We start from the raw sequence: 22186 nt of genomic DNA, 5'->3' as shown, positions 1-22186 counted from the left end.
AGGGGTTGTGTCGTTTTTGTGGGCATACGATACTAAAACTAAATCGCTTACTACAGCTTTAACTTTACAGTTGTCCATGGTTTCCCTGACTGCCATGGTCCCTCCCTTTGGCCGGTCCCCAGAAAGCATTCCCTTTATTCCCTTATGGATGGCCTTGCTTTTGAGAAACTCCCTTCGTTTGTACAAAATGCTTTTATTCTGAATAGTTCCTAGCATGGTATCAGGGCGGTTTATTAAGGTAAAACTTGTGAAGAATAACAGGTCTTTGACAGCTGTGAGAGTGTGTGCCAGAGGGGGTGTGAGCTGCAGCTGCAAGCAGCAAAACACACCAGCCCTGTGAAATGGTTGAAAAATTACCACAACGCCCACAACCACAGAAGCCAACCCAGCCCTTCCCCTTGATCTTCAACTGTACTTTCACTATCAACAGTTGATACCTTAGAGACAAGAACAGCCATGTGGTAGCTTTAGTTTTCAAGATTGATGATTATGGCTTACAGATAATGGAAACCCGAAATTCAGTGTCTCAGAAAATTAGAATACGGTGAAAAAGTTCAATATTGGAAAGTCATGGTGTCACACCCTAATCAGCTAATTAACTCAAAACACCTGCAAAGGTTTCCTGAGCCTTTAAATGGTCTCTCAGTCTGGGTCAGTAGGCTACACAATCATGGGGGGGACTGCAGACTTGACAGATGTCCAGAAGACAGTCATTGACACCCTCCACAAGGAGGGTAAGCCACAAAAGGTCATTGCTAAAGAAGCTGGTTGTTCACAGAGTGCCGTATCCAAGCATATACATAGAAAGTTGAGTGGAAGGAAAAAGTGCACCAGCATGAGGGATGACCGCAGCCTTGAGTGGATTGTCAAGCAAAATCCATTCAAGAATTTGGGGGAACCTCACAAGGAGTGGGCTGTGGCTGGAGCCAGTCCATTAAGAGCCACTATGCACAGACCAATCCTAGACATGGGCTAAAAATGTGGCATTCCTTGTGTCAAGCCACTCCTGAACCAGAGACGTCAGAAGCGTCTTACCTAGGCTGTGGAGAAAAAGAACTGGACTGTTGCTCAGTGGTCAAAAATCCTCTTTTCAGATGAAAGTAAATTTTGCATGTCATTTGGAAATCAAGGTCCCAGAGTCTGGAGGAAGAGTGGAGAGGCACAGAGTCCACATTGCTTGAAGTCCAGTGTGAAGTTTCCACAGTCAGTGATGATTTGGGCTGCCATGGCATCTGCTGATGTTGGTCCACTGGCAACACAGCCATCTACCAGGACATTTTAGAGACCTTCATGCTTCCTTCTGCTGACAAGCTTTATGGAGATGCTGATTTCATTTTCCAGCAGGACTTGGCAACTGCCCACACTGCCAGAGGTACCAAAAGCTGTTTCAATGACCATGGTGTTACTGTGTTTGACTGGCCAGCAAACTGGCCTGACCTGAACCCCATAGAGAATCTACGGGGTTCAGGGTATTGTCAAGAGGAAGATGAGAGACACCAGACCCAACAATGCAGATGAACTGAAGGCCGCTATCAAAGCAACCTGGGCTTCCATTACACCTGAGCAGTGCCACAGGCTGATCGCCTCCATGCCACGCTGCATTGATGTAGTAATTCATACAAAAGGAGGCCCGCTCAAGTACTGAGTGCATAGAAATAAGCATACTTTTCAGAAGCCTGACATTTCTGTTTAAATATCCTTTTTTAATTGATCTTATGTAATATCCTAATTTCCTGAGACACATAATTTTTGATTTCATTATATGTAAGCCATAGTCATCAACATTTCAAGAAATGAAGGCTTAAAATATTTCACTCTGTGTAATGAGTCTATATGTGGGTTTCGCTTTCTGAAATGAGTGACAAAAAATCTTGAACTTTTTCATGATATTCTAATTTTCTGAGATGTACCTGTACTGTTTATCAGAACCGGTAAGGACAACCAAAGAACCATTCTCTCCTTATGTCCCAATGAGGATAAAGTGTTCTGTAGTCCATGAGACATTACTGAACAGTAAAATCCAGATCTGAATATAAAGTATCAAAATATACACAATTTTACTTTTAGGCCATACTTGAGATGTTAATTGAAATAACCTTCAGAACTGAAACAACGAAGTTCATGAATTTCAGGATGTTCATTTCTATGCTACTGACAGTTCCCCAGAGTGTGAATCAGAACCAGTTTTACAATGCTCTTGCATTTATTGGACACTAGATGGTGCTGCCTACTTGCGTTTTGAGTGCTTCTACCTGTGGCAACAAAGGGGTGTACAACAGTTAACCTTCGTGGTGTTAAATATCAACTTCTTTCACGTTGCCTCTTTGAAGAAGCAGCTTCCAAAAAAAAAAGTCAACCCTTGGCTTAACTAACATGTCACATTTAAGTATAGACTTGGACATGCATACTTTATAACAGGCTGCACACCAAGTTTACTTACAGCAATGTCAGTTTATTAAGACATTCATACAATTCTGGGGAGGAGGAAATCTGAAAGTAGTCAAGGGGGAGGAAATAGCAATATACTCTGGTAAGGTTAAAACCACGTCAGCAAAATATGGTCAACCAGTGAGGAATTCTGATAGAGCAAGTGGGATAAAAAAGAAAAACTATGGTACAGTTAAATTAAAACATTCACAAAATATAACAAAAAGCAAGTGAATCTACAGTATAACATGACAAGTGCCTCTATTAAGCAGGCCCACAATACATCGCACATATGTTAGCATAACATAATTTGCAGACTTTATACAGCACTTATACCTTTTAGTCCACAAGTAAGTTACTAAATGGTGGAGAACATCGAATACACACATCTTAATTGAACATGGAAAAAAATACCTGATAAGGACCTTTATGTTTACAGACCCCATGGCTTTGTAGCTCCAACCAGCCGGCTGTTGAGGTTAGAATCTACAACTGTCCGAGAGGGACCACCATAGAAGTCACCTCGCTTTTAACACATACCAAAATTCTGATCCAAGGTTTAGCATTTAGAAGTTTTTTCTCCCCCTCGAATAATATTAAGCACAATGCAAGTGGACGATCGCTATCACTGCGTTTAAAATAAAAAAGAATTCTCAGGGTTCAAATCAGGTCGGCCACATTCATAGGCATCTCCTCCACGGTTGTATTGTAAAACGTCTCGATGTCCCGAAGAATCCTCTTGTCCTCCTCAGTGACAAAGTTGATAGCAACTCCTTTTCTGCCAAAACGGCCACCACGGCCGATTCTGCGGATGGAAAAGTGAAGGACTTTAAACTCTGACAGACAGGGCTGGACTCCTGGTGCGAAATGTGATAAAAGGTTACCTGTGAATATAGTTCTCTCGGTTTGTAGGAAGGTCATAGTTAATGACAAGTGAAACCTGCTGGACGTCAATGCCGCGAGCCTGAAAAGAAAAATATGAAAAGGTAATGAAGCCTAAAAGCCTGATACCTGAAACATACAGAGTTAGGTGTTGCCCGTTTATAAGTAACAGATTCCTACAGGAGAAGAACCCATTGTGGAGAACGAGCCCTAATCTCCCAAAAGTATTAACTGCTTGGTCATTTCAGGACTGCTGCAGCTTTTAGAATATTTTGGGTTTCCAAATTACGACTGAAAATTGCACACATTGGTCTTCCCCCTCATACTAACCAAAAGATCTGTAGTGATCAACACTCTGCTTGATCCAGACCTAAACTCCCTCATAATCACGTCACGCTCCTTCTGATCCATATCACCGTGCTGAGAAAAGAGAACACAGGAGTTAGGATAAAGAGTAGAAAAAACAGAATTTATCAAGCACAATGTTGGTTCAGGTTAGCAGGAAGAAGAGAATTTTTTACCAGAGCAGACACGGTGAAGTCCCTAGCGTGCATCTTCTCAGTCAACCAGTCAACTTTTCTCCTTGTGTTGAGGAAAATGACAGCCTGGGTGATTGTCAGTGTCTCGTACAGATCACACAGGGTGTCCAGCTTCCACTCCTGGAGACAAAGTAACAAGAAGTTATGCCAATTTAAAAAAAAGAAAACACTTACACGGCAACTAAATGCCCATCCATTAAAAAAAAGGCAGATTGAATGTAACACAGCGTCTTGAGACCAAGGACATTGGACATTAAGAAAGAGGTCCCTCCGCGCCTCATTTCAGACACTGTGCCTTTGGTCTCCTTCCCTGGTGTACCCATGCTTACATAGCCACATGAGCCAAACCTGCAAGGCTTGGCTCCTGCAGTTTTAGCAGGGTGCTTTGAAGAGAAGGGTCGTTTGATATTCTTAGCTGCTTTGGCATCTTGAGATATTATCTATGATAGGGTAGTGTAGTCAGGGTGAAACTAACCCACCTCTCGTTCCACATTGATGTAGAACTGCTTGATACCCTCAAGGGTAAGCTCTTCTTTCTTCACCAAGATGCGAATGGGATCCCGCATGAACTTCTTGGTCACCTCCAACACCTCTGCTGGCATGGTGGCAGAAAGCAGGACCACCTAACAACAGAAAGCATGCAACATAAGATTTACAAGACCAGGTTTAAAAGAACCCATATGTCCAGACATGTTGATATCAAATTAACATTAATGCCTTTAAACCAATGCTGTGTGAAAAAAAACACTGAAATTTTACAACTGAGTAAAAAGAAATAAAATCCCTTTTACATTACCACTTCTATCAACACACTCCTGGTGGTAATTTCAAATGGCTGCAGTGTTCTTCCTACAGTTTTTAGATTGTACTCACCTTGAACAACATTAGAGTAACTTTTTCCTGCATATCCTCTTTTCTAAACTGCACTTGGGTTTGAAATTAAAAAGGGCCAAGGACAACACTCCATAGTACGGTAGCCTGGAAGTGCAATATAAAAACTTGCAAAGATGGGAACAAATTTTAATTTTCCAAACAGTGTTTCATAATATAAATTAACACTACACAACGCAACTTTACAAATTATGAATCACATTTTTAAAAAGTCTGATACAAAATTACAGAGTCTGATAAACTGACAAAACTTGAAACTTGGGTCACTTCCAGCATTGGTACATTTCCTTTCTGACAGAAACCATTGTTTGAAAATTTGTTTCAGAAGTTGTTTAAGTGTTCTCCAATCTGTGAATATATCTTGGCTCATGTAATCTCATGTTTTACTTGTTTTGTAAAATGTAAACTTAAAATTATCAGTACAGTTTGAATTTCAAATTTGTTTCATTAAATATAAAAACATGTTTCATGTGCTTCTGATTTTTGTATAGGACTTTTTGAATTTGTTTCAATTGTAGTAAAAGTGTTTCGCACTTGGTAATTTCGTATTGATCTTTTGAAAAAATAAACAGGAAAATGTTCATTTGTTTTGTCATTTGTGTTTTGCTGATGCAAATTATTTTAAATGTAAAAATGTTCTGGATAATATAAATTTATGTTATGCTTCAACATTTCTGACTTCATAATTTTGTATTGCACCTCCAGGCCACCGTACCATAAGAACACTTGAGCCTTATGACAGCACTATGACCTGTGCAAGTCCTCCTTAAAACCTTTAATTAAAATCCCTGTTTTAGTGAAGAGGACCACAAAGTACAAGTTACTGTAATGCAGAAAAGACGTGAAAAGCACCTTTGACATCACATCCCAGAATGCATTGCAAAAATTAAAAACAAAGAAAGCAGTTTACATTTTTTCCAATATGTAAAACTCTAGTGTGCTTCTTCATACAACAAATATTGAAGACATTAACATTACCACACTAAAGTCAACATTTAATAAGCAGGGTTCCTTTTCAGATTTTTTTAACTCAGTGGTGTGGCACTAGACCTTGAGACAGAGGCCAATGAACATTAAGAAAGAGGTTCGACCACATCTTATTGTCAGTATAGTGCAACATCCTCTCCTTCCACCGTAACTCCACTAACATTATTGCATGAAACAGACATAGTCTGGATCACACAACTATAGCAGATTTCTGTTGATGCAGAAGGGGTTATATTTCATGTTTAACCTTGTGGTGTGATACTTACTTGAATGTTAGTGCTCAGTTTCTGAAAGATCTCATAGATCTGATCTTTGAATCCTCGACTCAACATTTCGTCAGCTTCATCCAGAACAAACATCTTTATGCATTTTGAGCCTGAACAGAAAAAGCATAAAAACCTTAAATCTTTTCATGTGAGATGAGTCGGGGTGAAGATAAAAATGTTATCCTCCAAGAGGACAAAATACTTACACAGATGTCCTCTGTTGAGCATGTCGTACACACGTCCAGGTGTGCCCACCACTGTGTGAGGAGCCTCAGCATCCAGCTTCTGGATTTCTGTGCGAAGGCTAGTCCCTCCAATGCAGGCATGACAGGCTGCCCCCATGTAGTCACCCAGAGCCAGAATGACTTTCTGGATCTAAAAAGGGAGTAAGGAGAAATAAACATTAGCTCAGAATAGAGCCTATGGCATATTAAGACATCAATAAAATCTTGAAAAACTGTTGGGTGATCAGAGTACAGAAAGAAACTCTCCAGTTTAAGAGTCAGTCCCGAAAGATGGTATGCCATCATATCACCCAGTTTTCCACGAAAAAAATGTTTTTTATACAAAGTCAGTTCTCAAAGAAGCCAGAAGTCAAGCCTTTAAGACCAATGTAGCCATGGACACAGACTACACCAGTTGAAAGAAGATACTTTTGTTTCACAGTTTTAGAATTTGGACAGGTTTAAAGGGAAAAAAAACAAAAAAACAAAAAGGTACCTTAATACTTGAATCAAGTGTCCTCAATGTGCTGTTTAGGTCTTAGACACTGTTGAGGTTATTGTGACCTCAGAACAGCATACCTGCTGAGCCAGCTCTCTGGTGGGAGCCAACACCAGAGCCTGAGTCTCCTTAAGCTCAATGTCCAGCTGCTGCAAGATAGAGATGGCAAACGTGGCCGTCTTGCCAGTGCCTGACTGGGCCTGGGCAATGACATCATAGCCTAATGGCAAGGGGACGATATGAAACAGTCAGAAAGTATTTTTATAAACTTTTGAATTATACTTCAAACAGGTGGAGCTACAATCAGAGATGGAGTACATGCACACAGTGCACAGGCTTGAGCTGCTGATATATCAAGGTAAGAGCATTGAGTGATCAGTTAGAAATATAAATTTCCCCATTATTGGGTAAGTCCCGAAAGATGGTAAAGCATCACTTCACTCAAAAAAACCAATTCAATCATTAGGCAAAATAGTTTTATGTACCTTTAATGCAAGGAATGATAGCCCTTTGCTGAATGGCAGATGGCTTTTCAAAACCATATGCATATATTCCTCTAAGAAGGGTCTCCTTCAGGTTCATATCATCGAAGTTGTCCGTGATCTCACTCCAGTTGCTCTGAAATCAAGAAGGAAAACAGGTCAGTGAGAAAAATGTGTACGGTGAGTAATGGTGGGCCTGTTGATGGGAGTGATGTCAGTTGGTTCTTCAAATAGACAGGGGAAAAACATGACTCCTCAGTCATCTTCAAGCTATGCTTTATTTTGAAAATGTTCTTGCACACAAGTTTGACAGTTGCCGCTTAGGTGCGAGTTGCCCTGAAGTTTCAGACAAATCAGTGATAAAAGAGCATTGCACCCAGCTAGTAGCAGATATCGAGATGAAGAGCGACCTCTCTGATTTGTGGAAGTATTTTGGACACACTACATCAGGGTGTGCTTTCCACCTTTGGTGCCAACCAAATTTGCCGTCTTTTCTGTGCACAACTGCAAAATGACAGTGTAGTACAAGGAAAGCAGATTTTTCATACCTCCACCCAACCCTTCTCTATAAGACAGCTTTATGCTCTTTTAACCTTTTTATATCCCTGTAGTAATAATTGAAAAATATTAGCCTAAATCAATCTCGTTTTAAGAATGCAAGTCCTGCATGCATCATATTTAATTTCACTAAAATCGTGCCATAAATCTATTCATGAACTGTATGCTACACTGGAATGGAAAGTACAAAGAGTTCAACTGGTGCAGAAATAACTACAAGTCCATATGTATAAATGTATTCAGAAGAAAAAAAACTGGATCATGATCATAAAACAGTGCAGGACTTGTACATATTGGTGCTTTAAAAGTAGTGTGCACCATTTAGCGGAACAAACTTTGAAAACTGGACATTACATTTAAAATTTAAAAGTACACCTACCTTAATTAGTGTTTAATCACATGAATAAATAAAATGACTGTATTTTTAATCAACTTCAAGGCCTTTTCTGCATGGCCTCCGACATCTTGGATTACTGCATGTTTCAACAGTACTACAAAAGGGAGCAAATAGACAGCCATTTCTTTATTACATTTCACTTGTGTCCATGATTACCATCACAAGTGAACATCTCAATCTAGAATCTGACTGTAAAATATTGCCAGTATTCCCCAATTGTTCGCACTACATCTGTAAGTTGATAAAAGCAGGATAAGAAGAATAACACAAACTAAAACCAACATATTCAAACACAAAAGCCCATACTTATGTTTCTAAGCAAAGAGTAATCATGGACCCTTATTTCTGAGTAGGAAAACAACATCTGTATTATAATATAAAAATAGAACAGTAAAACACAGGCATTAGGCCTTGTTCTTTTTGTCAAAACCGCTTTTGAGAAACGAGTACACAATATTTTCCTATATCTCTATCAGGTTCCTAAATCAAATTCTCATGGTGGTACACTTTGACATCGTAAAAAAAATGTCTCAGTCATTAGTCCAAGGCATTATCATACAATGTCAGTATTTATTATAGGCCAGTGACAGGCTAGAAAGGGATCAGTCAAGTCCTTACCTCAATGACACCATCGGGCTCCATTCCATCTGGCCCCCCATGGCCTCTATCTTTTGAGCTATTAAAAACAAGTGACAATGATCAGATTTTACTACAACTGCACACAGAAACTACATGATAAAAGTTCTTTGTGTAAAGATCATTGACATGAAAGTACAGTCGGGAAGAACGACCACGTGTGATGGAGACCCTAACGAGAAAGACCGTTTTCTTCTTTAAAGTTTATTGGCGGTTGGCAAACAACGCAATGGCGCATTTCCGCCACCTACTGGTATGGAGTATGGATCAAAACATCTCACGCTGCCTTTTGCATTTAAAACGTGCATTGTCTTATCCAAATCATTTAATTTCTTGACATAATCGATTAAAATCACATAACACGCCTTTTCAGTCTACTTTTAATTATACCCATTTTTCCAACCTAGGATTTTCTTTGACATCTCAAAACACCTTCTGTCTGCCTCACATTTCTGACCTTATAAAATAAAACGTTCCACTGTTTCTTCTATTCTACAGTACTTACAAATACCTGTGTTGTGGCCGCCTACCTGAGCTAGCTACTGGCGATTAAAACGTGAGGAGGTATTCAGTGGACCTGGTTACGCCCAAAGTGTCTCGTTACAGAGTCCGGGCTGTCGCTTGGCGCACGTGTCAAATTCCACGAGCAGAACTCGGCTACCTATTCCCCCTAAACCCACGATTATGTAACCATAAGAGGTATAAGAGAGGCCCATACAGCCTGTCATTTACATGTTAATTTGAGTCACAAAAACGACAAATCCTCGTATGTACACTTTCTGCGAATCTTAATATGAAGCTCTGCTCTACTAATGCAAGCCAATATGTCGGGCAGTTGGGCCTGTGCTGCCGATAGGGGCTTCAGTTTCCTGAGAACTAGGCCGAGCTGCAACCTGGCCTGACGGCTCTCCTGACTCAGACAGGCAAATGCCACGACGGTTGGATTTCTCAGACGTTAACAAAACTCGACAACTGTTTAAATAAACTCAAATAAACAGGTGAGTAACGGTAATTTAGAACTGCGGTGTAAGCAACGGAAATTCAGAGCTGCGGTGCAAGTGGCAGACAACTGTAAACGTTAACGGCAAGCAATCACACCGCCCTCACAGCGCTTGGGCCTAGCTAACAAGATATTTACTATACAGAGTTCCAAACAGCTTGCCATTCTAAAATACACGTCAAACAATGTAGATATGTTCATAAAAACGATTTGAATGGTGTTTTACCTGTTATAATCAGCAGAATCGCAAGACATCATCCGTTCCCAACTTCAGCATGCGACTGAAAAGATCGCTGATGGCGATGCCAATTGGCTTTATGCAGCCGGACTACTTTCCCTGTGGACGAACTTAACGATCAGTTTGGTCGACAATGGATTCTCATTTAAAAGAGTTAATAAATTGTTCACTGTTTATTTTTTATATGTGCCTGAAATAAACAAAGTACATTTAGTTTGGAAGAAAGGTGATCATTACTCCAGACTATATTTATCTGCGGAAGGATATTGCAGTAATAACTGGTTCTTAGGAAGCTACGGTGGGTCTCTTAGGCCAAAAAGGTCCTGACAAGGTTGTGCAACAATTTTTTGAGAGGGTTCGCATGAGGCCAATGAAATATTATTAATATATTCCGGAAAGAAGATGATAGCCATATTGAACGTATCTTTCTCATTACTTAGTCTCTATACACGGTATTCTTAAACCATCTAAACCAATTGCAGCCGTCTCTTTTTTTTAAATTTTGAATGTAGCAAACCTTTGTGTAAGAATCTCCACAAAGCCATTCTTTAATGTAAAAACTAATATGAGAGCCTAATGTTAAATAGTTGACGAGTTTCACTGCTGTTTGAGATGAGGGGCCCTACTTAATACTCCGTTCCCATTTAATTGACACAACATGCTCTTAACTAAAAAAGTAGCGTTAGGAGAACATTTATCTAATAGAAATATATATTCAGTTGGCTCAACTAAATAAGTTGGGCAGACTATTTAAATTGACCCCCCCCCCCCCCCCATAAAAAATGTTGGCTCAACTTAAAACTACATGTTCACTTGGTATATATTTTGGATTAGTTATTAAAAAGGCAACCAATACCTCATAATTTATCCACCCAACAGTAATCAGGTTAGATTTTTACTGTTCATTATGTTGCCCTGTGTGGTATTACTCAATGTCAATTATACACCTTTTTAAAATAAAATTGAATGTCAGCATTAGGTCCCCCTCTCAGCATAGCTAGTTAAAGACAGACACAGTTATGCTGTGATTTGTATTCCTGCAAGTTTCTACAACTTGGAGGTGGTGCAAAGTCAGCAGACACATCAAGTCTTGTATCTATTCAGTGAAATTCTGGGCAGCAGTTGAGCAGTTACAATTCATGATCCAGACCATAGTAACTGCATGCAGGTTAAAGTTTTCTTACACTGAGCACCATAAAAAAAAAACAGTTGCTTCAGCTAACTTATATGTTGGTAGCTATCCAGCATAAAGAAAGCAGATAAATTGGCATTATACATGTGCAAACTTGATTTTGGAAAGTACACATTTTGATGACACTTGTCTACTTTTAAATATATATAAACATAGAATGAAGGACATTCTTTTGTATCAAGGTACATTTAGGTTTCAGTATTCTCACTTGTTTAGAAACCACCACAGTTATGCTTAGGTGTGGGAAATGCAGATACTTCAATCTGTTATTATACCTTGTATCACTGTCAATCAAATGAAAATTTCATTGCAAATAATAAATCATGCAAGACACATTTGTTGTCTTTATTCCAGGGCAATTGGCTGTACACAAAGATTTGTTTTGACTTGTTTTAATGCAAATATTGTAGAAATATTTGCAACTAACACCCAATTAGGACAGTGGGTGTATTTGACTCTAATGCACAACAGTGTAGTAGTTGGAGAAGAGCTCCTCCCCTGCTGTAATGTCTCTGAGTGACACCAGGACAACACAGCGTAGAGGCCTTTGTGATTCCTGGCTGTAGTTGACATTTGGAAGATACTGCCGGAGCTCCAAGGGAAATGTGTCAGGTACATCATACTCCTGGTAGCACACATTAGCAGGCCAATTGTTAGAGCAGTTGTTGACATACTGACCAACAGCAAGCGGGTTTTGTGGACTAGGTGTCAGCCAGCTGGTGTCACTCACTGGGAAAGGCCCTATTCTATCCCTGCCACTGCAAGACTTGAAGACCATTTTTGATATGCCTTTGTCATTCCCATCAATCAAAATACCATCTATACACCTGAATACAAATGGGTTTCTGATGGACTGGAGGAGAATTGGCTCATTTGCTTGATAGACCGTGCCAGGGTACATGGCGACTGTGGTTCCTTTGGGCACAAATCCTTTGGTGACAAATACCCCAGTTCCTGCAGAGGGCAAAGTGCTTGGCTTCCGGTCAACGCAGAAGCCCAAACAGTGTAACATGGCCTCGACCCCACACACAGGGAAACTTTCCCCTCGGTCCTCCTGACGCGTTACATGCCTTAAAAAGTGAGCTTGAGCAGCCCGGAGCTGTTCTTGAGTTGCCCATTGACTCCTGAGCAGGACCCCGAAGAGCTTCAGGAGAGTCTGTGAAACCTCCTCATCTGGGACCAGTTTGTCTTTCGAGCGTTCCGTCACCTGCCGCAGAGTTTTCTCATTTTTTGACAAGTTCAATACAACCCAAGGCACAAACCTGTGTCTGTACGATTTCCATTTCTCATGAATTCTCTTTAAGGCACTTCTTAACATCCGGAGCAACGTCTTTTCGGTCTGATGTAGAGGTGATGCTCATTTCCGGATTTATCTTCTCACTTCCGACGTTTCACTTCAAAATAAAAGCGCGAACTTGTCAGTATTACAAGTTAAAAATAAAATATTTCAACGATTGACGAAGTGAGGCCTTCAAATTACGACAAATGGATATAATGAGACAGAAACATTACAGCTTGAAAGTTTAGGATATGTAATCATAGATTACCAACTTAATTTACACTATTATTTTTATAGCGATGCTTCACCGGAAATGTGTTTGGCCGTTCTGGTAAATATTCGTTGTTAGCTAGCTGGATGGGAGGGAAGACAGTCAGGCAAAGACAAACATGGTGAGAAATTAATGTTTTTTATGATGCTGCCATGCTTCAAACAACAACAGCGCTCACACACGAAAACTAATAATTGGGGGTATTTTACATAACCAGAGAGCCGTGCAAATTATTTGTTATTCTCCCTTATATTATCAAAACAAACGTAGCCTTCGACATTAGCATTAGCTAACTAGCTAACGGGTAAGACTAGCCAGCTCGCCTAGTTAGCCAGCTAAGCTTGCTTCATTGTATACAATTTGACAAACGCATTTAGTTATACATACCACTATAGTATAATCTGTGAATTAGTGTTTACGTATTTTAATGCGACAGCGCTTGTTCGATTGAAACACACTTTAAAGGTATTAGTCCTTTCATAGTCAGCTTATAGCAGTCGATCACTGCTGCTAGGATAGCATGTTTTGGCTAATTCTCTTGTTTCTGTTGCCTAGATTTATTCAACCATTCATCATATTTCATTATCAGTCTGCCTTTTTTCAAGTTTGCAGTGCTGGACTGTTAGAGTCTCATAGCGACGCTAATGGATGATGGTCTTGTTTTATGATTAAAGACACTTGAAGCATCATAGTAGTATTGTGCACACTTTGCAACTATAATTTAAGTTATTTTTTAATCATTTTCATGTCTCTTTCTCCAGAACAAGCTGAAGTCCTCACAGAAGGATAAAGTTCGTCAGTTCATGATCTTTACTCAGTCCAATGAGAAAACTGCACTGACCTGTCTGTCACAGAATGATTGGAAATTAGATGTTGCCACCGACAAGTTCTTCCAAAATCCAGAGCTCTATGTTTCAAATCTAAAGGGGGCCTTAGACAAAAAGAAGCTTGAGCAGCTGTACAACAGATACAGAGGTATGGAAATTTTCTTTGTTGATAAGACTGGAGCATGACTGTAGTGCTGTAATAGAAAAATCATTTATATATTGTTATGCTGATTATGGTTGTGAATTTCCCATTAATCTAATTTCACACTCCCATGTTTAGATCCTCACGATGACGACAAGATCGGCATTGATGGGATCCAGTTGTTCTGCGATGACCTGAGTCTGGACCCGGCCAGTATAAGTGTCCTCCTTATAGCCTGGAAATTCAGGGCAGCAACACAGTGCGAGTTTTCAAAACAAGAGTTCATGGAAGGCATGGCAGAACAGGGGTATGTGTGCATTTTTTCAGACTGCACAGACAATCCTGAAACCTTTAACATTTTTTTTTTTCAAAGGGATGATTAAATAAGAAATTTATAAAATTATTATTGCATGTTTGCTGCTATATTTGAATAAAGACTATTTAAATGGGCTTGCTGGTCATAGCCATAAAAATATTGTTTGTTAATACATCTCAGCTGTTTATAGTTGTTTGGCCAAAGTTGGAAGACTTTACGTGTAGTCCCTTGTTTATTGATTTAAAAATGCTGACTTGGAGTGCAGATTTCCCAGTGGTTAGGCCACTACAAGCCTGCGTTCAGGGTTCAAGTCCAGTCTGTGGCTCCTTTTCCACAAGTCTGCTCACTTTAGCATTGATTGATGACTTTGGTCCTACAGCACCGCTCAAACCTTTGTTGCTGTGTTGATTTTTGCTGCTGTTTTAGGTTTAGTCTTTGGCTGGAGATACATAGTACTTGCCTATGTGTCCAAATGCATCACAAACATACATGAGTCCTAACTACACACAATGCAAGCTAGCGTCAGTGCAAAATTCAGCTTGCAATATCAATTCATATTGTAGTATCCTGATAGCATGTAAGCCACGCAACATGGCAATTCCTCAAGTTTCCCCATTCCTTTTTTCCTCACTGTCACACAGTTGAGATTGCCAATTGTCAGATAGAAAGATTCTCTTGATTCTTTTTCACTTTCCTCACACAACAGAACTTCTTAGCTTGGTTTTTGCAATAATATACATTTGTATAAAATATATTTTTAAAACTTGTGTCAACACAGAGGCAAAATAATTCAGCTCAAAGCCACTGAAGGCTCAACAATGCACTTCCTTATGCTGCATTCAAAATAAAAGCCTCACCTCAAATTTCTACATTGGCCACACCTTGATTCGCTTGCAAGGGTCACTGTGGAACAAATTGTTCCCATTAAAGTCTATCTTTGCAATTCCATTGCCCGCTCTGCAGTCCATCTCTGGTAGATCCCAGAAGCGCCATTTCACTCATCACTGGAGATTTGTGACAGGTTTAGTTTCAGTGTAACCTGACACACCAGATGGATTTGTTTCACACATCAATCTGGTAAACTTCTAATACACAGAGTTTGGGAAAGGGCAGAGCCTTTGAAAAAGAACTCGGAGCGCAGTTGGATGAACGTTCTGTCTGTTACATCTTTATGGGCCAGTCAGAGCAACAACATGTGACGTGGTCGCTAGCTAGGTGCGCCCCTATCGAGGAGTAAGCTCCATAGAGAACTGCATAATGCGAACCATGGCGACTGCAGACATATCAGTACACGACTTTGTCATTTTTGAAAAGAAAAGAACAAAATTTTGTTCTTTTTTCTTCTTTTAACAAAGAAATATCTTCGAGTTCTGATAAAACTGACGCTTTAGCAGCATCCACGCTAATATCTTCCGCCATAACTGCACCAGGCTCTTGTTGCTGCTTGCTTACGTCACAACTCCGCTGCGCCTGAAAGTACTGCCCCTCTACGCTGACTTTCTAACTGGGCCTAAACAGTTCAGACGGGAGCTTTGCAGGATGGATTCGCCAGTGAGAAACGGGCATATCCATCTGCTTTGCAAGGTCAGTTTCAGCACCAGCCACTGCCAAACTGCATCAATCTACATTGAGCAGATCGATTCAAACAGGAAAAACGTAAAAAGTATCTAGTGAACTTCAAAATACAACACAAAGCACGGACTCCTGATTGTAAGTCATCACTATATCAACATTATGTCTCATCCTGTGACACAAGCTACAGGTCTCCCGGAGGTCAGTGGGTCACAGAGCTACTGCAGTGCCATTGACAAAGAAAAGTTATCTTTTGAAGTGGAAAACCACATAATTTTACCTGAAACTACACATCTTTTGTAGAAAACATAAACCTTTTAACTTCATAATATACTTAACCATGGTGGAAGCAATAAAATCATGGAATCATGTCAAAATGAAATGCATATTAAAAAATATGCAATTCCCATAAACATGCTCCTAAACCTTGTGAAAAGCCTTCCAGAAGAGTTGAAGCTGTTATAGCTGCAAAGGGTGGATTAAGGATGGGATGTCTCTTGAGTTCATATGCGAGTCAAGGCAGGTGAGTGAATACTTTTGGTAATATAGTGTATGGTGAAATTGGAGCTTTGATGTCCTACTATTTACAAGGGGAGCCTGAAAAACCCAGGGCAGAGAATAACATTTTTAACTGATAAAGTGTGTACAGATAGAGTAGCATAATGTTAGGACATACAGTGGACTAAAGTATTGGCACCCCTGGAATTTTTCCAGAATATACACCATTTCTCCCAGAAATTGTTGCAGTTACAAATGTTTTTGGTATACACATTTATTTTCTTTATGTGCATTGGAGCAACACAAAAAATCTGAAGAAAAAAGATAAAATGGCCACAATTTTACACAAAACTCAAAAAATGGGCCGGACAAAATTATTGGCACCTTCAACTTGATATTTGGTTGCACACTCTTGGGAAAAAATAACTGAACCAATCGCTTCCTATAACCATCAACAAGCCTCTTACACCTCTCAACTGGGATTTTGGACCACTCTTCTTTTGCAAACTGCTCCAGGTCTCTCAGATTTGAAGGGTGCTTCTTGCAACAGCAGTTTTGAGATCTCTCTGTAGGTGTTCAATGGAATTTAGATCCGGGCTTATTGCTGGCCACTTCAGAACTCTCCAGCGCTTTGTCTCCAACCATTTTTTGGTGTTTTTTGAGCACCCAGTGCCAGAGGCAGCAAAATAACCCCAGAACATCTTTGAACCTCCACCATGTTTGACTGTAGATACTGTCTTCTTTTCTTTGTAGGCCTCATTCCGTTTTCTGTAAACAGTAGAATGACGTGCTTTTCCAAAAAGCTCTACCTTTGTCTCATCTGTCCATAAAATGTTCTAGAAGGATTGAGGCTTACTCAGGTTCCATTTTTGCAAACTCCAGTCTGGCTTTTTTATGTCTCTTTGTCAGCAGTGGGGTTCTCCTCTGTCTCCTGCCATAGTGCTTCATCTCATTCAGATGACGACGTATGGTCTGAGCTGACACTTTTGCACCCTGAGTCTGCAGGACAGCCTGAATTTGTGTAGAAGTTGACTGAGGATGTTTATCCACCGTTCTAACTATCCTGTGTTCCATTCTTTTGTCTATTTATCTCTTCCATCCATGTCCAGGGAGGTTAGCCACAGTTCCATGGGTTGTAAACTTCTTGATTATATTACACACAGTGGACAAAGGAATTTCAAGATCTCTGGAGATGGGCTTGTAACCTTGAGATTGTTCATATTTTTCCACAATTTTGCTTCTTAAGTCCTCAGACAATTCTGGGCTCTTCTTTCTCTTCTCCCTCTTCTCCATGCTTGGTGTGACACACACAGGCACACAACACAAAGGTTGGGTCAACTTTTAATGCATTCTAACTGGCTTCAGGTGTGATTTCTAGATTGCCAGCACCTGTTACTTGGCACTGGTGAGTTTAAATGAGCATCGCATGCTTGAAATAAAATGATCCACCCACAGTTTTAAAAGGGTGCCAATAATTTTGTCCGGCCCATTTTTTGAGTTTTGTGTAAAATTGTGACACTTTTGTCTTTTTTCTTTGTATTTTTTCTATTGCTCTAATGCACATAAAGGAAATAAACGTGTATACCAAAAGCATTTGTAACTGCAACAATTTCTGGGAGAAATGGTGTATTTTCTGGAAACATTCCAGGGGTGCCAATACTTTCGTCCATGACTTTTTTGTAACCGTAAATATTCTTTCCTGTGTGTTCCTGGAGGATACCTTTAGAGGGAACATGAGAGAGCTTAAGCTCTGTACAGCTACCTGGTGTGTGGGTTGTAAACTAAAAACATGGAGGCACTTAAGAGGGCCACTATAAAGTTAACTCTGAGACCATAAATAATATTAACATCAGCAATCAACAGTAATATCAGATCACCTTAGACTGATGGCAGGTGGTCTGATCACACCATCTGCACTTTGTTCCTACAACATTTTCAGATGTAATGTACCTGGTGTATCAGTTTAATAAGTGACTATTTTAACTAGTGATTTTTTGCAGACTATGGTCTGTCTTTTGACAGACATCATCCTGTGTCATCGGTTAGTAAGACGTAGGTTTACAGCAATGTTGTCAAGCTCTTACCCCATTCTCTCCCAGCCCACTGAAGAAAACAAAACTAACCATGAATGCACTCAGTTCAAAGTCACTAGTTTGCATGTTCGCTGAACAGAAACATATCTTATTTTCATTATATTAACAGGTAGAAATATCAACTTTAAACAGAATTTTTCTGTCGTTAGCTGGTTTGACAGCCATGTTTGTGTTTGTGCTGTAATACATCATACACATGTCGAGAATTGTGGACTTAGTTTATCAGGTTGTCTTTAGCCTAAAACTTTCATCCATGTTGTTGTCTATGCTGTGTTGATTATCACACCTCCTCCATCTCTATACTGCCTCTACCACACTTATGGATATGGTCCATAATTATGGATATGTATCTGTCCATGTTGCATTGATTTTTTAGGACATGCATAGCCAAAACATTAAACCAACACAGGGGACATGTAGCAGCCATGATGCGTCTGCGCATGCATAGTTAACAGCAAGTATATCTCCGGATTAGTCTTTAGACAAAGCTTTTTAGTTTCTGCAGTATTTTTGATCCTTTTTAGTGGTGAACACTCAAAACAGTTTAGACCAGTTTTAGTAATAAAAAAAAGATTATTTTAATTTCAAACTTTTTTTTTTTTTTTTTTTTTTTTTTAGAGGATAGCCCAATATAAGACATTGGTAGTAAGGTGACAGGCAGTTAAAGCTGTACGCATAAAAACATGGAAAACATTTTTAAAAACTTCGGTTTGTATTGATGCAAAATTGCAAAATGAATATAACACCTACAGGAAATATTTATTTTTTGTAACAGCCTAATTCAAACATAAAATCTCCAATCTCGAATGAAAAGGAGCATGAAGAAGAATAAGCATATGTAATCTGTCCCTCTTTCACAAGATATTTATCAGCAGAGCACAAGAAAAATTGTATAGCTGCAACTCACCAAAACCACTCTCATCCTACTCTTGGCTACAATTTATTTTATACCATTGAAAGAAGACCACCGGATCATTTACCTGTTACCAAGACAGGACCGCAAAACAGAACAAAAACTTAACGCATTTTATCATATTTGAAAATACTGTATTTCATTTTTCCTTTTTATGATGTGTGATTCAGGTTCTTTGGTTTCTCTGTTAAGATCGTTCCATAAACAGAGCCCTTTCTCTGTAATTTACTGTTCCATTAATTTGGTTCTGGATCTAATTTTGCAAGCTCCCTGTTTAAAGTGATAATGGTTTTCTGTTTCAGATCTTTTCTGGATGGTGGCTGGCAAAGTTTTCTTATGAAATGTAGACTTAAAATGTACTACTTTATGCAATTTAAAAAACTGTCACTGAAAAAATATGGGGTTTGATGAATTTCTATATCATCTTCTACTGATGGTATATTACTGCACTATTGATACTTTAAATACTGTGACATCTAACCGATGATGATGATGATATCGACAAAAAAACCTCATGATACTTTGAATTAACTCCATTTTTGGCCAGGCTACTAACAACTCTTATTTTCTGGCAGCTCTTGTTCTGTTTTCTTGACATGAATAGTTTGAATCAGCATATCCATCTATTACACATGTCATGTCTTATTGTATATAAGAAAAAAAGAGTTAATTTCTGTAACTTTCTGGTTAATAACAGTTTTAACAGGTACACATTTATCATTGTAATTGCATATTTTTTTTTAACAAACCTAATATTATCTTTTGTCTTGCCCTTCTTTTTCAGCTGCGACAGCATAGAAAAACTAAAAGCCCAGCTGCCAAAGATGGAGCAAGAGTTAAAGGACCAAGGGAAATTTAAGGACTTTTACCAGTTTACATTTAATTTTGCAAAAAATCCTGGCCAGAAGGGTTTGGGTAAGAATCTTTAAACACTCATCATAGTAAGTGTTTGCTTCTTTACTTGTTTGGTGAACATGCATCAACCCATGACTGTCTTTGTTACAGATTTAGAAATGGCTATTGCATATTGGAATTTAGTACTGGCTGGAAGATTCAAGTTCCTGGATTTGTGGAACAGATTTTTAGTTGTAAGTTGTATATCATACTCATCGCTCTATAAAACAAATATCATTTTTTGCCGTTTTATTTCATAAACACCTTTTTGCAGGAGCATCACAAAAGATCCATTCCTAAGGACACTTGGAACCTCTTACTAGACTTCAGCACAATGATCACAGATGACATGTCCAATTATGATGAGGAAGGTTGGTACAGCCGTAAAGGAAGCAAGTTTTTAGTTAAAGAGTCAGCCCTGCTAAAAGCATTAAATCATTTTATGGTTGCAAAATATCAGTTATCCCTTGTTGGGGTCCATACATTTTTTTTTTTTTACTGGATGTTTTCTTTTGGTTTTTATGTTCTACAGGAGCATGGCCTGTCCTTATTGATGACTTTGTGGAGTTTGCACGACCGCACATCGGAACAAAAAGCACAGCAGTTTAATGGTGGCTCTCTCTCTGAAGGAACATCAATGTGAGGTTTCTACTGAACAGGGAGCACTGTGAAAGGAGCACAAGGGGACCGCACTGAGCTGAGAACTATGTTGCCTTTTCAACCCTCAGGACTGAAATATTTTACACAGCAGAGACTTTATATATGTTTGTGCGTATTTACATATATAAAAGGCATATCTCTTTGTTGGTCAACTTGTGTGGATTGGAACTTTTATCTTAAGTATTGGGCTTTTTGCGTGTGTTTAAGCCAAATAGAGAGGAGTCACCACGATGGTCCACATGGTTCTTTGATGTGGCTGGGCTCCACTCAGAAGCAGGTAGATAGACACACTTTTGAATTGTAATCTAAACACGACGGTTCACAAGGGGATGTTGTTCTTTTATTATTGAATTTAATACTCTTGTGTGCTTTCCTTGATTTTGTTTTTTGTTTTATGATACATTTGTGCGACAAGTCAGTATAAAAAATTGATTGTAATTTTTTAAAGAATAACGCTGTTTGTTTAAACACAAATGTATTAAGATAGAATAAATGTTTCCTTTTGGTATCTTTAAAGCTGCCAAGCTTTTGTGACTGACATGGGCCTTTTATTGGTCCTCATAAACAGAATTTGAATCAGTTGAATGCAGGGGGCTAGGATTAGAAGTCACTGTTTTTGATTGGAAAGCACTTTGCTTATATTTGTTGCAAAAGCCTAGTATATACAGTACATGCCTATAAATAGTATTAACCCCCTTGGATATTTTACACTTTTGCTGTGTTTATAAGTCAAACATGGATAGTATAATTTGGCTGTTTTAACAAAAAGAAAACACAATTCTAATGTCAAAGTGGAAACAGATTTTTACAAAGTAATGTCACCTACATGAAAATATGTAATGCAAAATAAGTGACTGCATAAATATTCACCCCCTTAAATTTGACTGATCTAATATAGCAGAGGTCCAGCACATTGGTGCTAGTAGTCTCAGTTAGTGTACAGGTGTTGAGTGATTGTAGTATGAAGACAGCTGTGTTTAGACGGCCTGGACACTGGTTAAGCAGTGTTCCAGGCTACCATTACACCATGATGACAAAAGAACACAGAGTAAAGGTTACTGAAAAGTAACAAAGGGGCAGTTTCTAAGGCACTGAATATCCCCCAGACCTCGGTTAAATCCATCATCAAAAATGGAGGAAATGTGGTACATATGTTAATGTGCCTCAACTAGAGTTTGCCTAAAGGCATGTGGGTGACTCCATGATCAAGCAGAAGAAAATTCTTTGGTCTGATGAGACAAAATGATGCTTTTTGACCATCAGACAAGATGCTATGTTTGGCATTCACCAAACTCTTTATCATGCTGTGGGGATGCTTCTTGGCAGCCGGTCCTAGAGGGCTTGTTAAGATAGAGGGTAAAAAGAATGTGGCAAACATAGGAAAATCTTGGAAGACAATATTTTCAATGTGCAAAAGAACTACAGCTTGGGAGAAGATGTATTTTCCAGCCAGCCAATGATCCATATCATACAGTGAAGGCTACACAGAAATGGTTTAATGAC

The 22186-nt window shown here is 39.1% G+C and overlaps 3 protein-coding genes and 4 non-coding genes across 7 annotated transcripts; 1 reads left to right on the top strand and 6 right to left on the bottom strand.

Annotated features, from left to right (window-relative positions):
- Positions 1-2364: 2364 nt before the first annotated feature.
- Positions 2365-10122, bottom strand: eif4a2 (eukaryotic translation initiation factor 4A). Its single transcript, XM_041802695.1, has 11 exons — positions 10015-10122; positions 8771-8828; positions 7201-7333; positions 6796-6935; positions 6199-6367; positions 5993-6102; positions 4328-4471; positions 3831-3968; positions 3640-3729; positions 3312-3391; positions 2365-3232 (listed from the first exon to the last, which is right to left on the bottom strand). The coding sequence occupies exons 1-11, from the start codon at positions 10044-10046 to the stop codon at positions 3088-3090; spliced, it is 1239 nt and encodes a 412-aa protein (XP_041658629.1). The 5' UTR covers positions 10047-10122; the 3' UTR covers positions 2365-3087.
- LOC121520798 lies at positions 4063-4246 on the bottom strand. Its single transcript, XR_005992805.1, has one exon. It is a non-coding gene; the product is annotated as a small nucleolar RNA SNORA81 (small nucleolar RNA).
- On the bottom strand, positions 5774-5954 carry LOC121520799. Its single transcript, XR_005992806.1, has one exon. It is a non-coding gene; the product is annotated as a small nucleolar RNA SNORA81 (small nucleolar RNA).
- On the bottom strand, positions 6455-6529 carry LOC121520800. Its single transcript, XR_005992807.1, has one exon. It is a non-coding gene; the product is annotated as a small nucleolar RNA SNORD2 (small nucleolar RNA).
- On the bottom strand, positions 7085-7158 carry LOC121520801. Its single transcript, XR_005992808.1, has one exon. It is a non-coding gene; the product is annotated as a small nucleolar RNA SNORD2 (small nucleolar RNA).
- A 1429-nt stretch (positions 10123-11551) lies between the features above and the next one.
- On the bottom strand, positions 11552-12758 carry setd9 (SET domain containing 9). The gene is made up of 2 exons (XM_041803593.1): positions 12731-12758; positions 11552-12574 (listed from the first exon to the last, which is right to left on the bottom strand). Exons 1-2 carry the CDS (start codon positions 12756-12758, stop codon positions 11676-11678), a joined length of 927 nt encoding a protein of 308 aa, XP_041659527.1. The 3' UTR covers positions 11552-11675.
- Positions 12759-12806: 48 nt separating this feature from the next.
- On the top strand, positions 12807-21008 carry dcun1d1 (DCN1, defective in cullin neddylation 1, domain containing 1 (S. cerevisiae)). Its single transcript, XM_041802696.1, has 7 exons — positions 12807-12889; positions 13530-13743; positions 13876-14044; positions 19914-20044; positions 20135-20217; positions 20298-20394; positions 20556-21008. The coding sequence occupies exons 1-7, from the start codon at positions 12887-12889 to the stop codon at positions 20630-20632; spliced, it is 774 nt and encodes a 257-aa protein (XP_041658630.1). The 5' UTR covers positions 12807-12886; the 3' UTR covers positions 20633-21008.
- The last annotated feature ends 1178 nt before the right edge of the window (positions 21009-22186 follow it).

This window comes from Cheilinus undulatus, linkage group 13, assembly GCF_018320785.1.
Source record: "Cheilinus undulatus linkage group 13, ASM1832078v1, whole genome shotgun sequence".
NCBI lineage: Eukaryota > Metazoa > Chordata > Actinopteri > Labriformes > Labridae > Cheilinus > Cheilinus undulatus.
The sequence above is the reverse complement of the archived record's forward strand: the minus strand, read 5'-3'. Positions and strand labels throughout refer to the sequence as shown.